The following is a 16,082-nucleotide window of genomic DNA, read 5'->3' as shown; positions in this document are numbered from 1 at the left end:
GCTTAAGCTTCCTGGTTCCTAATCGTAGCACTAGACAATTCAACAATTTTTATGTAGGTACCTACAATTCCAGTCTACCAATTAGGACGAAATTCTCCTAGGAATAAAGGTGTGGAATTAGTTAACATATTACATATTGATATTATTGTTATTATTGTTCAACTATTGATATGTTTAATGTATATTTAAATAATTTAATAAAATAGAATGTTAGGAATAACCTAGTACCTATGATTAGATGTTTTTGTTCTAATGTGTATTGTAATTAGTTTAATTAACTTTATGTAAATGTTTATCTAAAAATGTATAACTTATGCAAAATGTGTGTATTAAGAATGTGTCTAAGAATTTAATTTAGAAAATTATACGCTACCGATCAGATCATCTTATATAGGTATTTCATTTTTGTTGGGTATTTTTACCCGTCCAAATAAATAAATAAATTACATTTATCTTAAAAAAACTTGATTTAAAAATATCTCATTTTAAGTCAGATGTTATATGTTATATTATGTAATGCTATGTTTGTACTCACAAAAATCGTACACTATTTATATGATTGTATCGATGATATTATGACCAATAAGTACATTTTTATGACTATGCATAGTCATAATAGGCATGGTACCTAGTAAATCATATAGGTAAAAAATATATTTTTTATTTAGTATATTATAATGATAACGATTGTTAATAAACATTTGTGTAACATCCAAGATAATTTATATTCTGAAGACAATGTACTAGGTGTGATGTTGCGTTATGTTAATAAATTCTTTACCGTGTTTAAATAATAAATTTGTGTGAACTCGTGAGGGTTGAGCATGGCTTAAGAAGGCTTTTGTTTCAGCCAAGCCATATACACTGCCCAAAATGTGAAATAGGGAAAATCTGATTAATAATTATGCTCATTAAAATACCTTGACGTGCACTGTTTGAAAACAAATGCCATTTGATTGATGGTAGAAACGGATTCCACAAACAATACAAAGTTCAAAATATTACATAATTTAGAAGACGAACGCGGTGGTGTTACTATGCAAGATTAATGAAAATAAAACTATAATTGTTTTAATAACATTTTATTGATTTTTTTTTAATAATTTCATGATGGACATTTTTTAATAACTTTAGTATGGATATTTTTGCATTTATAATTTTTATTTAAGTAAACTCTATCACCAATGGCAGGGTGTTAAAAAATAATTTAAATTTTACAGCAAATAAATCTTACGCATTTAATTGCATAAGAATACAATAGTAATAAAATGATTTTTATAATTATGGTTAAAGAATATGTATGTGTTTTTTTTTATATGAACCAATGCATTTTTATGTATTAAAATGATTATTTATTTAATGGTTGATCAATTCCAAGTGATAAAAAACATCATAAAAAATCATGGTTATTTAAAATGTTTAATTGACTTATTGAAGTATATGTAATTACGAGAAACACAAATTGTCATTCGTCGTAGGTACCATTGTAATAAATTAAGGTGGCTAATCATAAAAAAAATAAAATGTTCATCTTTGTTGTTAAGAGTGCAGACTTAACCGAAAACACTTAACCATATATAGGTTGGTCGTACGTTGGCGTTTATACGCGCACTGGTAGTCCACATGATTTATTATGAGTTGAAAAATGACGTAAGTGACCCACATCATCAGTTATGGTTATTACACAATATTTGACTCAGGAGCATGTTATAGAGTTTTCGGTTTAAAAAATACTGCAGCCGTCCAATCCGTTACATTTTATTTATTTTTCACAAATCTGTTTCAATTTATGGTAAAAAAAAAAAAACAAGTAAATGTAATTCGATTTGATGTATTCGCCACACTAATAACGATTATTTACGATTGTAAAACGTAACAATGCATGATATTATTTAACTAAATAAATGTAAACATCCCTTGAACTTCCAAACCACTTTACTGTCTTGGCCACCCGTATTCATGGTAATCTTTTTACGTTTTTGGATATTTATTTATAATATAATAAAATGTAATACCACGCGGCATTATGTTTTTTTTAGACATTTGATTGATGAAGTTACACCAAAAAGGTCGTCGAAATAGTTTTTGTACGGTTCGAAAATTCGCAGCGGACCCACACAACTCTATATACGACGTTTTCCGCATAATCTGTTTCCCCACCGCGCAGTCTCGTCGACGGGCAATGTTCTCTACATAGCCGCCACAATTTCAATTTGGACCGTTCCCTACAATAATATATTTCCGTCGCGACAAAAATTAAATATTTCCGTGTTTTCTTTACTCATAATATATTATTTTCAACGGGGCACGCTGACTTATTGCGAACAATAATAATATAACAACAGTGTAATAAGCAACGGGAAATATACACCCCCCCCCCCCCATCGTTGCGGGGTAGGGAACACTGCGCTGGCCTCATTATATTTCTTAAATTGACTTATGATATAAAATGCAAGGAAAAAAACAATTATTCTTAAAAAAAAAACAGCTTGTCGTATTGTTCTGTGATTTGCTCGAAGACAGACCAGAGTTGTATTACCTTCCTCTTTCGATCCATTCACGGAATGCACTCTCGTGCTGTATATTTTCACCATAATATTTTATACACGTAGACAGTTCGCCGTGGAACAATAACCGTATCTATGTTGGACGTAACGTCTTTATTTTGTTGTGCCTGACTAAAGATAAATAAACAAATAAATTGAAAACGTAAATGTTGAATAATATTATATTATATACCATAGTATAATATAATATAATATAAAAATACAATTGTAGACCAATCGATATAAGTGATTGGGTCGATTAGGATAAGCTATTCTTTATTTGCGATAATATTGCAACTCTATTTTATATGCGCAGCGACGAAGATTTTGATTGGAAATCAATAAATTATTATAGTACCCACCTAATTATATTATACTACTGCATCGCGACTTGTTAGTATAGTCACATAATTGGATAAAAAATATAATAGTCAATCAACTGAAATACGCCGCACTTATTTTATTTTGAAAATAAATATTGTTACCTATTTCTATAAATACCAACTTTTTCGTTACACATGAAATAAGATGAACATATTTTAAGTAGTTGAAAAGAAATATAGAAAAAATCAAATTCCTAGTTTACTGCATTTGGTTATTTGGTATACATTTTTCGATGCCTATATTATTATTTTAAGATTTCCTGCCTAGAACCATTTTTAATTTCACCTAGACACGTATTTCAAATAAAATAAACATTAATAAGTAGTACAAAAAATTGAATGGTCATGTGTAAATAACCTTTGAAATCGGATAATATAAATTATAAATATCATACGACAATTTTGAATCGGGGCCATTTTGCTTATCTGCAGTTATCATGTACTGTATAAGGTGATCAGAAGAAAAATGTAATTTCCGCAAATTTACGTCCCGTTGAATTATTTTCCGCACTTAATAGCTCTCCTTTTCTTCTGATCATCGCACAGTAGGTACTTGATAACTGCAGATAAGCGTGTTTCAAAAATGGTACTTAAACTTGACAAGAATTGTATAACAACGTATACCCTACAATTTTCTCGATTCGTTTTGAAACAATAAATTTTATAATTAATGTTTAATACGAAATGAGTAAGTGTAGGTAGCTATGTATCTGAATAATTTAAAACTGTACGCATACAAGAGAAATATTATACATAGGTAACGAATATAATATCAATTCGTTCAAAAATTAATTAATGCATTTTATTTGTAATTATATATATCTATATGTATACCGACAGAATAGTATCATATGTAACGCGATGCATACCCATATACCCATATAATACATTGGATTTTAATAATAATGACGACCCCATAATGAACAAAATAAATTACTAACATTTCAACTTTATTGCATCGCGATTCTGTTACGCGTTATAATACAATATAATATTATTGTTGCAAACTCTCGAAATCAGGAAATTGCTCTGAACAAAATATGCAATTTCGTATTATACGCGGATAACACGGTGCCATATTATAATATTATAATATATTATATTATATTCGTATAATGGATACGACATTGGAAATTTAGCTGTTATAATAATAATAATAATAATATTAATAATAATAATAATTATTATTATTATGAGGTTTTAACCCCAATCGAAGCCGAAAGCCAGCTCGTCGTATCGCCGCTGATCAAATTTAATATTATTTCAATAGCTGATGATAATAAATTGCCTTGTCGTATAATGCACGTTTCCCGGGTTTCCGGCGAATTATTATTTCAATGTTACGACTACTTTCCAGGATTATTTTTGCGATTCATTGCGACCGCGGCCATGCACCCGACAGACATAATAATAATATTATAATACATACAACGCACACAACACTACAACAACTGTAATAACGGTTTAGAATCGCTGACATTCATAATATATATTTCTTTCGCGGTGCCCGATTATTGACATTGGACAATGTGCGCGTGTATAATATAATATTATGAATACAATGTGAATGTGAGTATAAATTATCGTGTATGCATATTGCATATAAGCGCATATATATAATATGTATTATATGGCATAAAATGTGGACCCTATATATGTGATACGGTTTCGTCCGTATTTATACTACTTACCGTTAGATAACGTTTATCGAACCGAGCAGAAAATAAATTAAAGAGTGAAACGTCCGATTTTATGGCCCGGCGTAAATGCTCAGGTTCAATTTTGAGTTTAATGATGGCCATACACTTGTAAGGAGACGCATGTTACCCGTATAATACACAACGTCACCGTCCATCTAATGGACAATGTACAGCACAATATTCCACTACGGCAATTTAAAATGGTCGCTTTTCAGTTTAAAGTGCTTGAACACCTTTGGACAATATTTTAAAAAGAGGACGTTTTTTGATTATTTTACCTATTAATCATAACTAATCTAATCGAGATCTGATTCGATATTTTATTATCTTACTATCTTAGTATGTATACCTACTATATTATAATATAATATAGCCCTCGATTAACTAACTATAGTTAGCGTATGATAATAATTATTTTTTACATTTTTCTAAAACTCCTGAAAACACTTAAAATTAAACTAATATATTATTAACTATGCAGTTATAAATCGTAAAATAAGTCCTTAAAATTGAAAATTTTAAAGCTTGAAATATACAATAATATAAAGTTTTTTTTCTATCTAAGAAAAATAGAATACACTAGGTACATTATAAAATAAAAAAAATTATAAGCTAAAACTAGAACTGTTACAATGTATATTATTATTTTTAATCTACCTCACTAAGCAGTGCTTGTGGCGAGGTAGGATGAGTAAGTTGATTGTATGCAATAAAATATTTAAAAATAAATAAAAAAGAGAAAATTAACTTTAAATTCCTTAAGCATAATATTTAAAATATTTAAACTCCTATTTAATACACAAGTAATTCTACACAACAACAATAAGTAAAACAATAAGTAAAAATTGTATTAAAACTAAGACATAATATGCACTAAAAATGTTTCACGCTTTTCATTTCTATGCTACTAAACAACTTTTGTGATTGTTTAGCATAATATATAGTACGAATATTTATGATCAACCAGATTAAATATGCAAATGTATATAAATCCGCGCTATAGCTTATAACTTTTTTTTTGTAAAATATTGTGTAACGAATATGATGCAATATGAGTGTCCTATTATACATAGGTATAGTATTATAGTAAGTACCTACCTATACAAATAAGAAAGACGCTGTAATTCCTTCGTTTGACAATATTTTATAAAAATTAAAAACACTAGCTATGATATTATCAGAAATATATTCACTTCTTCAAATTTGATGATGGACTTTTGGTGTTCAAACACTAATGTTCACCTAAATAGATACTACAATTAAAATTTTACTCAGTCGGTGTAATTTTACATATTATAAACACAATTAAAATCACAAGAAATATATAAGGTATTTACTAGCTTTATTTTATTATATAGTTTTTTTCAATCAACAAAGGGGTTAAAAAATAGGAAAAATAGAAATATGGACTAGGAAGTGAATAGTATAGTTTAAAATAAAAATATGAAAAAATAACGATATATTAATATGTATAATTAGTAAATAAGTATAGAATTTAGTTATATTATACATATATATTACTTATTAGGTACATAACAAAATACCTACCTTTTTTTAACGAGGTTTTTACACTTCCATCATGCTCCCCTTGGCACTTTAATTTGTAAATTGGCCACTTTAGTGAAGTAATTCTTGCACATTCCACTGATCGTTACTAATTTATAATGTTTTAAAATATATATTATATATATATTAGTATCACTGACTCTTGGACTTCCGATATTATAAAAGCAACAGTTTTGGCAATCATTCCACCATGGGTAAGTTTTATTTATGTGTACTATACTCATAGTGGATAGTATCCACAACAGTATAAGTACTATCTACAATAGTATCCAAAATTCCAAACCAAAACATTATTTTTGAAACGGAAGTATTCATATACATACCCAATAAAACGGGGATACCCAATATTACGGGGAAATGGGGTATACGCGCGATTTGGTGATTTTTCTTATTTTTTCTGTCTCAATTGTAGAATATCACTATCATGTATCGTCGATCGATGCTTTTAAAATATAATGACCACGATATGAAGTAATAATCATATAATTTACCGATATACGTAGAAACATGAATAAAATAAAAAAGCGAAGAGCGTTTAAATGAGACTATAAAAAAAAACTGCATTAACATCATTACCTACATAGGTCGTTAGAATTCTGCAAAACTACAAAATATTATGTAAAACGTTGGACTTTATTACTTAAATGAAAAAATAAAATACTGATAAGTATTCTTGTCGTTTATTTATCGGATAATCGCGTAATGGACAATATTGTGTGAATGCACAGATATTACTTTTAAAACATGGACGAGTTGTCCGAACCATATAATATACAGAGGCTCATTAATCTCTGTCAGAATTTTGATTGAACTGTATCGTTATTTGTACAGATGAGTGAATTGTTGTATACGTCTGCATTAGACGAATGATGATCAAAGGACAGTAAAAAAACAGTAGGGACAAAAATATACTAATCAGGTGGTTGTGGTCGTTGTCCACGCTAAATAATTTATTATACATTTATTGTACGTATACATTATAAAATATTAATTTGTTACTCAACAACATTTTAAAGAGAATTTTTGTTTTAAAATCCTGATCAATCAAATTGTTATCATTATTTGATTTTTTTTTTCAAAGTAGCTGTGTGTAATATCAGACATGACAACGAAATGAAAATATAATAATACACACCTATATACTGACAAAGCCATAAAAAAAGGACAAAATAATAATTTAACTATATTTGTGAACGGATATTTTAAGTAAATATTAGTTTATTATTATTGTACGCATATTTTAATATCCGCTGTATAGGTTACGCACTATTATAAAATAAACTAATATGTTCTGGAATTAATTTGAAAACTAGTTTTTATGCATTATGAAGTCAACAAAAGTTATTTAAAGTTTCCACTAAAAATTATTATTATTTATTTACATGTAAACCATGACTTTTTTGGTAATTTCACGAGTCTGTTAAATAATTTCAAACAGTTTTACTAAATTATGTCATGGAAAATGTATAATATGTTGTTTTACAACAAATTTATACTCTCGAGTTTTAACATGAAGCATTTCACCAATAACCATTAAAACAAAAAGTGACCCAGTGTTTTATATAAAATGTATAAGTAGGTATTGCAAAATTATTATTCCATATTTGTATGCATTGCTAATGCTGCATACATTTGAACTACAATATTATTCTGTACCTATACTTATTTAATGAAATACAAGCAGACGACACGGATATTGTATAATATTATAACAAAACAAAACAATTATAATTGCGCGTGGCTATAAAAACTAAACATGATTAAGATATATAATAAAATTAAGTGGCTTGGTGTGACGCAATGGTTGAATTCAGTCACGCGAAAGGTGTTCTGAATGCAAGTACTGGCCAGTGTCACTAGTTCCCGGATGGGTGACCAGTGACCACCCGGGTTTAAATGACTTATCTTTGCCAAAAATATACGCACGTGTTCTAATCCAACCGTATCTCCCCCTACAAACAGCTAATGGTCATAGTTTCTGGACTTTAAGCTTAAAGATCAATAAAAAAAAAAAATAATTATTATATTAAGTTAATGATAATAACATGGCAAAACCACTGGAACTCAATGCTCGAGCGCATCAAATTGAGAGTCATTAAAAAAAAAAAATTTGTCGAGATTACTTGACTAGGAGAGAATAAATCTTCAAAAATAAAAGCAGAATAAGACACTCCCTTCTTATTCATACCTGATCGACAAGGAACTTAATCACGTGACACACCACACATGCAGAACACCCCTTACAATTGAATACTTAACTATCAACTGCCCAAAATACTCAACAATCCAATGATATCAGAAAAGGCTCTCAACTAAGAAAACTGAGAATATATTATTTAAGTTTTTTTAACATTTAGGTATATCTTGATACAAAAAATTATAATTTAAACCAGAAAAATGAATTAAATTAACAAACTATCTAATCATTTGATGTAAATATCAATAATATTTTGAGGTCCCAATACTCAGAAAAGAAGATTAATTAGAAATGTATTATAGATATACTATCATATCATACCTATTGCTTAGTATTTTTTTTTCATATTCGCAAATCGACTGAACATATTTTTGTACACTTATTCTAGTATCTAGATAATATTATATTATATTATATTACGCATATTTTAATTAGGTAATACAATAGCAAGTGATTGTTTTGATTTTATCAATACCTATTTATATACATCTTATAATATATAATTAATTTTAACGTAGGTACGAAGAAACTTCATTATTGTAGTTTATAAGTAACATATTTTTCTACATTTCTTTTTTATTTAATCAAACATTTTCAACAAAAATATATACTAAATTGATTAAGTATTGTATTTATATGAATTTCAGCAGAAGATAAATGTTATTTATATAAAAATATATAGATATTATGTACACAAAAAATATGATATTTCATGTCTGAAATGTTGCTAAGTGCAGTATAAAGTTTCATAAAAGGTTTTAAATGATGTCCACTATTTCAAGACCAATGATTTATACGATAAAATATAATAAATAATCATTTTCAATAAAACGAACTAATGAATGTATGTCAGTCATATGTGTATACATTAAAACGTATCATAATGATTTATGTGAAATTTTCCGGAAAAAAAAATAAATCGTTTGTTCACATCAATGTTGACCGTTTTAAAACAATAGTTTTAAACAAATAAAGCTCGGCAATATATAAGCTTCAAAATTTGTTCCATTTAGAACACTAAACAAATTACCATGGACACATTCAGGACGTTGTGGCTCTTAATGGGACTGCTTGCAGTCTAGTAAGTATACAAGTACACAATATTATTATAGCCATAATAAAATTAAACTATATTGTGCATCTGTTTGATATTATTATTAAAGTAAAAGTATATTTTTAAAATAATTGCGCATAACAGTCATGCATTATATCACTGTGTTATTATTTTTTGTTACAGTCATACTTTTAATAATGTTGTAATTGGTTTTTGTTATTTTTTTTTCATAAAATAAAGGTTTAATAATTTGTTAACATCGTCTTGTTTTCTAACAAACCAAAAGATCGACGATTTTATATTATTATGATAATGTATAGTTATTTAATTTACATTTACCGTTTAATTACCTACGTTTATATACATCTCATAGTTGATACTACGCTAGAAAATGAAGTAAATAAATACTTTTTAATTAATAAATACATATATAATATTATAATGTACACACAATGTGGCATTATGATGCATAAACATGATTTTATTCTATTTACTTATTATGTATTTATGTTTAATAATGTTCTAAAAATTGTATTTTTATGAATTTTTTTAAATTCAATAAATAGTGTTAAAAATATAGTCTTACATTTTCTAACAAAAATTAAAGGTCAGTTCTTTATAGTATTGAATATCGATTGAGGTGCTGACACATTGGGTGGTTTTAGTCAGTTCTTGTAATTATATGAATTCCTATATTTTTTTTAAATAGAATACGTATATAGTAATAATATTTATTAGGTACTAAAAATGCATGAAATATCTTTATTTTATATTTTAAATAAATATACTAAAATTTGCAATATTTATTTATTATAATGCCTTCTTGAAGTTTTTGTGGTAGTTAGTAATTACTATGTAATTATGTTATCCGATTACATACATCATTATAAAATAATAAACAAAATTCAAGTTGTTAATTAAATATTCTAAAGTTTATATTAATATACACTACTAAATTATATAAATTTGAGAATTTTAAATGTTTATGAATCTATTATCCCAAAAGATTGACATACATATTACTGTACATGTATACCTAACTATTATATTATACATTATATACATATTAAATAGTATATATACATAATTTTAATTTTTAAATCATATTTCCCACATTTCTACATAACTTGATTTTATTATTTTTACTTCCCTAAATATATATTATATATAAATAGTGAATTTAAAATACATTTTCGTATTCTAATATAACTATTTTTCTAATAATTTCTAGCTTACATGATACATTTCAATAAGATAACTTACATTATACTATTAAAAACTAAAAAATATTCAAATTTTAGTTTCTTTAATTTATTATATAACATATATTATGTATTTGATTTGATTTAAGCTTGGAAAATGGAGTCGAGTCATTTATTAACTTACCAATCAATAAAAAAGGGGATGCAGCAAAGGACGTTATGACACAGAGGGCATCGGGGAAAAATGTAGTTCACAGTGTTACAACCACTCGTTCCGTGGTAGTTGAAAAAAAATCAACAACTTACAAGAAAAAATGTTGGTCAGATTTAATAGACGATAAAGCATTGAGTATAAACACATTGGAGATGTGTCAGAAATATGGTTATAACGTAGAAGGCTTATACGTCGTACCAGAATTTTTGAGACTCCTTCATTCACTAAACCGAGAACAATGCAGTATGGCAGCTAGAATCTCTTATCCTAGAGATTACAGTCTGTCTATCAAGAACAATGACGAGTTTGATATTATCATAGTGGGTTGTGGAGCTTCAGGGTCGGTTTTGGCTGCTAAACTTAGCGACGAGAAGAATTTGAATGTTTTGGTATTGGAGGCTGGAGGTACGCCACTCATGGAATCTGAGATACCCGGACTCTGGGCCAATTCGATTGATTCCGAAATGGATTGGAAATATACCGCACAAGAAGACGATACATTTGGTCAGGGTTTAGAAAACAAACGTGTTAAGGTCATTCGTGGAAAATGCTTTGGAGGAACTACGGCTTTGAATACAATGTTGTATGATCGAGGTATAGAATCAGATTATACTAAATTTGAATTGGCGGGTTTAACAAAATGGAGTTGGGAAGACGTTTTGAAATACTATAAACGTTCAGAAGACTGTAAGTTTGAGAAAATCACTACACATGAAACAGTAAGTAGATCACATAGTGTTGGTGGAAAATTATGTGTAGATTCGTTCCGCAACACGAGGACTGTTGAAATCAGACAAGTCTATTCTAAGGCGTTAAATGCAGTCAACTATGATACATTAGACTTCTTATCGGTAAAGAATCACAAAGGTTTTGTTTCATCTGTAGCAATCGTTAAAAACGGTTTACGTGTGAACGCAGCGAAAGCCTTTTTGAAAAATGCTAACAGAAAATATAATCTAAAAATTTCAGCCAGGTCTTTAGTCAAAAGAATAATATTCGAAGGTAAAAAAGCTGTAGGCGTAGAGTTTGAAAATTCAGTTGGAGAACAAATTCAAGTCAAGAGTAAGAAGGAAGTTATACTGTGTGCTGGTCCAATAGGATCTCCAAAACTACTCTTAGAGTCAGGTGTTGGGCCAAAGGCCCTACTCGATTCATTGGGCATTCCCGTGGTTGTAGAGAATGATAACGTGGGTTCGAATTTACAAGCGCATCCAAATTTCTTGGGTATAGTAGTTAAATTTGAAATGCAGCCGGTCAAGTCATATTCTATCAGTGAAATGGTCTTTGAATACTTAATGAAGCATACTGGACCATTGGCCACAATAGGGATGTGTAGTTTTACCGGTTTTATAGATATTGATGGTAATGGTGTTCCGGACATTCAAATATTCTTTTACTATTACTCTCAGGACGATACTGTATTCATGCCTTCACAATTGGACGCTATGAACTTAAACGAAAACATCACGGAACAGATAATCGACCTTAACGAAGATAACGATATTAAAATGATCGGTATTTCACTACTCCGTCCAAAAAATACTGGTAAAGTGACTATAAATAAGACTTGTGGCGGTGACGAATATGAACCAGTTATAGAATTTGGTTCTTTAGACAATGAGGATGTTGACACGCTGATAAAAGCCATCCAATGGGTAAAAAATCTTATACAGTCAGAAGCGTTTAAACATTATGGACCACAGATCGTTCCTTTAAAATTTGAGGGTGGCCCAGAGCCGGACGTGGATAGCGATGAATACTGGAAATACGCCATCAAACAATTGACGATAATGAATATCCAGATGACTGGTACATGCTCCATGGCGACAGAACCTTCGAAAGGCGTTTTGGACGAAGACCTTAATGTCTTTGATGCCGACGGCTTGATGGTTGTGGATTCTTCTGCACTTCCGATAATGTTCAGTGCTGAAAGTTGTGCTCCATCCATCATGGTCGCAGAGAAAGCTTCTGATATCATAAAGACAAAATTGGGATGCAATGACGATGAAGACAACCAAGAGTCATCAGATGATAATTCTGAATAAAATTACCTACCAACCTATATAATGTATACTTTTTAAGTCACACGAGAGAACTTGAATCCTGATGAGTGTTGTAATAAATGTTAATAAAATACAATTAATTATGCAGTGAAAGTATTAAATATCGTATTATAACAAATATATTTCCTTTTCACGAAATTTTAAAAGTACTGTGTGATAATTATCATTATTCATTATCGGTGAAACTAATGGCCAGTGTTGCCGATGTTTATTTTCGATCAATAAAAAAAAATTATCATTAATATGTTTACGATCATCATATTTTTAAGTAGCAATGTAGCATATACATTTTCAAACATCTGTAGATTATGAAGAAACAAATCTTAAGCAAATAAAATAAAATATACGCCTTTGCAACTAAGCCAGACTTAAATAATATGAAAAACAAATCGCATAAAATTAATGGTTGAATAGTTATTATACTTGTAAAATGATTACAGAAAACTATAAATAAAAGGGTGTTTTATTTGTGATAAGTAGCTAATTAGAGTTTATCTAAATTTTGTCTGCAGTTTTAATTATTTTAATTCCAAAAACTTTAATTTAAAACTATACCCAGTATCAAAAAAGACTTAGTATTTAAAAGTGGTGATTATAGGTAAGGAAATGGAAATTCAATTAACGCACCATTTGTTTAAGAATTAGTAAGTCACTTTAAATCCTCGGGAGGTCAGATATGTCTTTGAAGCTATGGCTGTATTTTAAATCAAAAAATTAATAATAAAACATTGACACTTAATCTAAATAACCACTAGATATTAAAAAAAAATAGATAAATTTGAAAAAAAATATTACTGAAATAATATTAAATGTTAAAGAAGGACAAAAAAAAAAAACAATTGTGTCAACGGCAGTTTCGAGTAATAAATAATAATTTAAGGGTTAATCTATATGTTTATTGGAGATGACGTCAAGGAATTGCTGTACGCGATTATAATCCACCCGTGCGTTCATCTTTTATGTAGCATCAAACCAACCGTTTCAAAACGAGACTTCCCTCTGTTCATTAAGCTCTTCTGCTCGCACACGCAAATTTAATTATTACAGACTGACGACTGTGGAAGATTCTGGTTCGAGCAAAACTGTCCAATTTCTGAGGAAAAATACACAGAAGCTGTCAAGGATTCTACCGGGGGTTACGCATATAATAAGAATGGCTTCGCTTTTTCATTTTCTTCTTATTTTTCTCCTTCTTATACTTATGCTATTCATTTACAACAATCTGAAATAATTATATTTTATTTCAATAAAACTAGTCAGATATTATACTCTCGGGCGAAATAACGAGCGAAATGCAATTTGTGTAATGGATTGCGAACACAATATAAGCTTTTCTATTCTTTTGAAGTATTTTTTTATAATAATAAAGAAAAAAAAATAAACCATTAACTATTACGCCGTTCATCATTTTGAATAGATAAGAGTTTTGGCAAAAAGAAAAACATTCATATAAATATAATATATATATATATATAGGATATAGGTACCTATACTGCATAGTGTTTTAAAATGAATACGACCAATAATTTTTCACATGACAATGTAGAACATAATACCTATAGATATATACTTAAATGATCGAAATGTATTTTCCGAAGAGATGAATTTATTTTTTTGTAGCAATAACAACACATTTTTCTCTTTGCCAATTTGTGAACTATTATTATAATATTAGTATATCATCATTAGACACACCGACAATCGAGAAATGTGATAAATAGTTAAGCCAATTCTTTCCTTTTGGTATACCTATATAATAGTATATTATTACACGCTGTGAACCAATTTATTTTGGCAACAAGAAGTCGTGATTTTAGAAATTTTAAAATACAAAACGTTATAACTTTGTAGGTACTTTTACCAATTTTTAATGAACATTGGAGCGAATTCTCTATTGTAAAAGTTTAATAATATGTTTTAATTATAAACATTATTAGTTTAGTTTGATGTAATAATATCTGCCCGGAGAAAACAAAAACAATAATGTTATACATAGTAGTATAATAATTATAGATATATACAACAACTAGATAGCCGTCTCCTTCTTGTCATCGAAGTCGGCCGCCATTTACAAAGCAGGCAATGTTTACAAAATAATATTATCACAGTACCTATATATATATAGATAAATACACATGTATATAAATCCATGTAAAATAAATGTAAACATTGCCTGCAATATAAATGGCGGCCGATTTCAACATTGGTCACAACTGTAGAATAAAGACAGCTATCTATAGTTGTTGTATACCTATATCTATGGTCGTATACTCGTTCAGATAGTATAATTATATACAAATACAGCCATTACTGAGTAGTAAATTATATACAGTCATGTATATATTTAGATGGTCACTTGCTGGAGCACTATAAATTTAAGGGGTTAGAACTGCGTTCCTATACTTAGATTTATACGTTATAATATGTGTGTTATACGCACTGGTGTAATCCTCGATTTTGGGCAAGTCAAAATTACTCGGATAAGATCGATCTTACCCTAATTCAGACATTACCCAAAGGAAATGTAATAAACGGTTAATCTGTACTACATTATCATCAGGGTAAATATAACATTATCTATAAGAGGTTTTGATTAAGTAGGATGGTGCAGGATAAGGGATGGCATCACTGGTGTATAATTATTATTACATCTACCGTTTGTAATAACTATATAGTTGGTATATAGTCATGTAGGTAAGTACAATTTACAAACTATACAGATTACAGAAGCATTAGACCTAAATGAAATAATTATAAATTACAATTTAAGTATGATACAATATAAGTGTATCCATTCGAATGTACCAAATTATTTTCATTTTTCGGTGTGGAAAAAAAGTGGTTTTAAGACACAGGTGAAACATTTTTATCGATATTTTTGGGATTATTGTTATAAGTTTATTATAATATTTATCACAGATCTAATAAATTAAAATCATTTTTAAATATTATTGTTAATACCTACCTAAAATATTGTCTCTAAGGCAGTGATTTTGGGTAGATACTTACTTATAGACAAAATATATCTTAACTTATTTTGATTTATGACTATTCTCTAGATATCCATCTAAACATGATATGATTTATATCAAATTACCCATGTGTGGCCGAGTAAAGTAGGAATAATTTTGTACTTAATCAAATAATTTTATATTTG

The 16,082-nt window shown here is 28.6% G+C and overlaps 1 protein-coding gene across 1 annotated transcript; it reads left to right on the top strand.

Moving 5' to 3' along the window:
• Positions 1-9,359: 9,359 nt before the first annotated feature.
• Positions 9,360-13,026, top strand: LOC100158867 (glucose dehydrogenase [FAD, quinone]). The gene is made up of 2 exons (XM_001943360.5): positions 9,360-9,473; positions 10,798-13,026. Exons 1-2 carry the CDS (start codon positions 9,424-9,426, stop codon positions 12,905-12,907), a joined length of 2,160 nt encoding a protein of 719 aa, XP_001943395.1. The 5' UTR covers positions 9,360-9,423; the 3' UTR covers positions 12,908-13,026.
• The last annotated feature ends 3,056 nt before the right edge of the window (positions 13,027-16,082 follow it).

The sequence above is a fragment of the Acyrthosiphon pisum genome, chromosome A3 (genome assembly GCF_005508785.2).
Source record: "Acyrthosiphon pisum isolate AL4f chromosome A3, pea_aphid_22Mar2018_4r6ur, whole genome shotgun sequence".
NCBI lineage: Eukaryota > Metazoa > Arthropoda > Insecta > Hemiptera > Aphididae > Acyrthosiphon > Acyrthosiphon pisum.
The sequence above is the reverse complement of the archived record's forward strand: the minus strand, read 5'-3'. Positions and strand labels throughout refer to the sequence as shown.

Coding starts and splice junctions, on each gene's coding strand:
- LOC100158867 (XM_001943360.5), top strand. CDS start 9,424: ATGGACACATTCAGGACGTTGTGGCTCTTAATGGGACTGCTTGCAGTC. Junction 9,474..10,797: donor ATGGGACTGCTTGCAGTCTA/GTAAGTATACAA, acceptor ATTTGATTTAAG/CTTGGAAAATGGAGTCGAGT.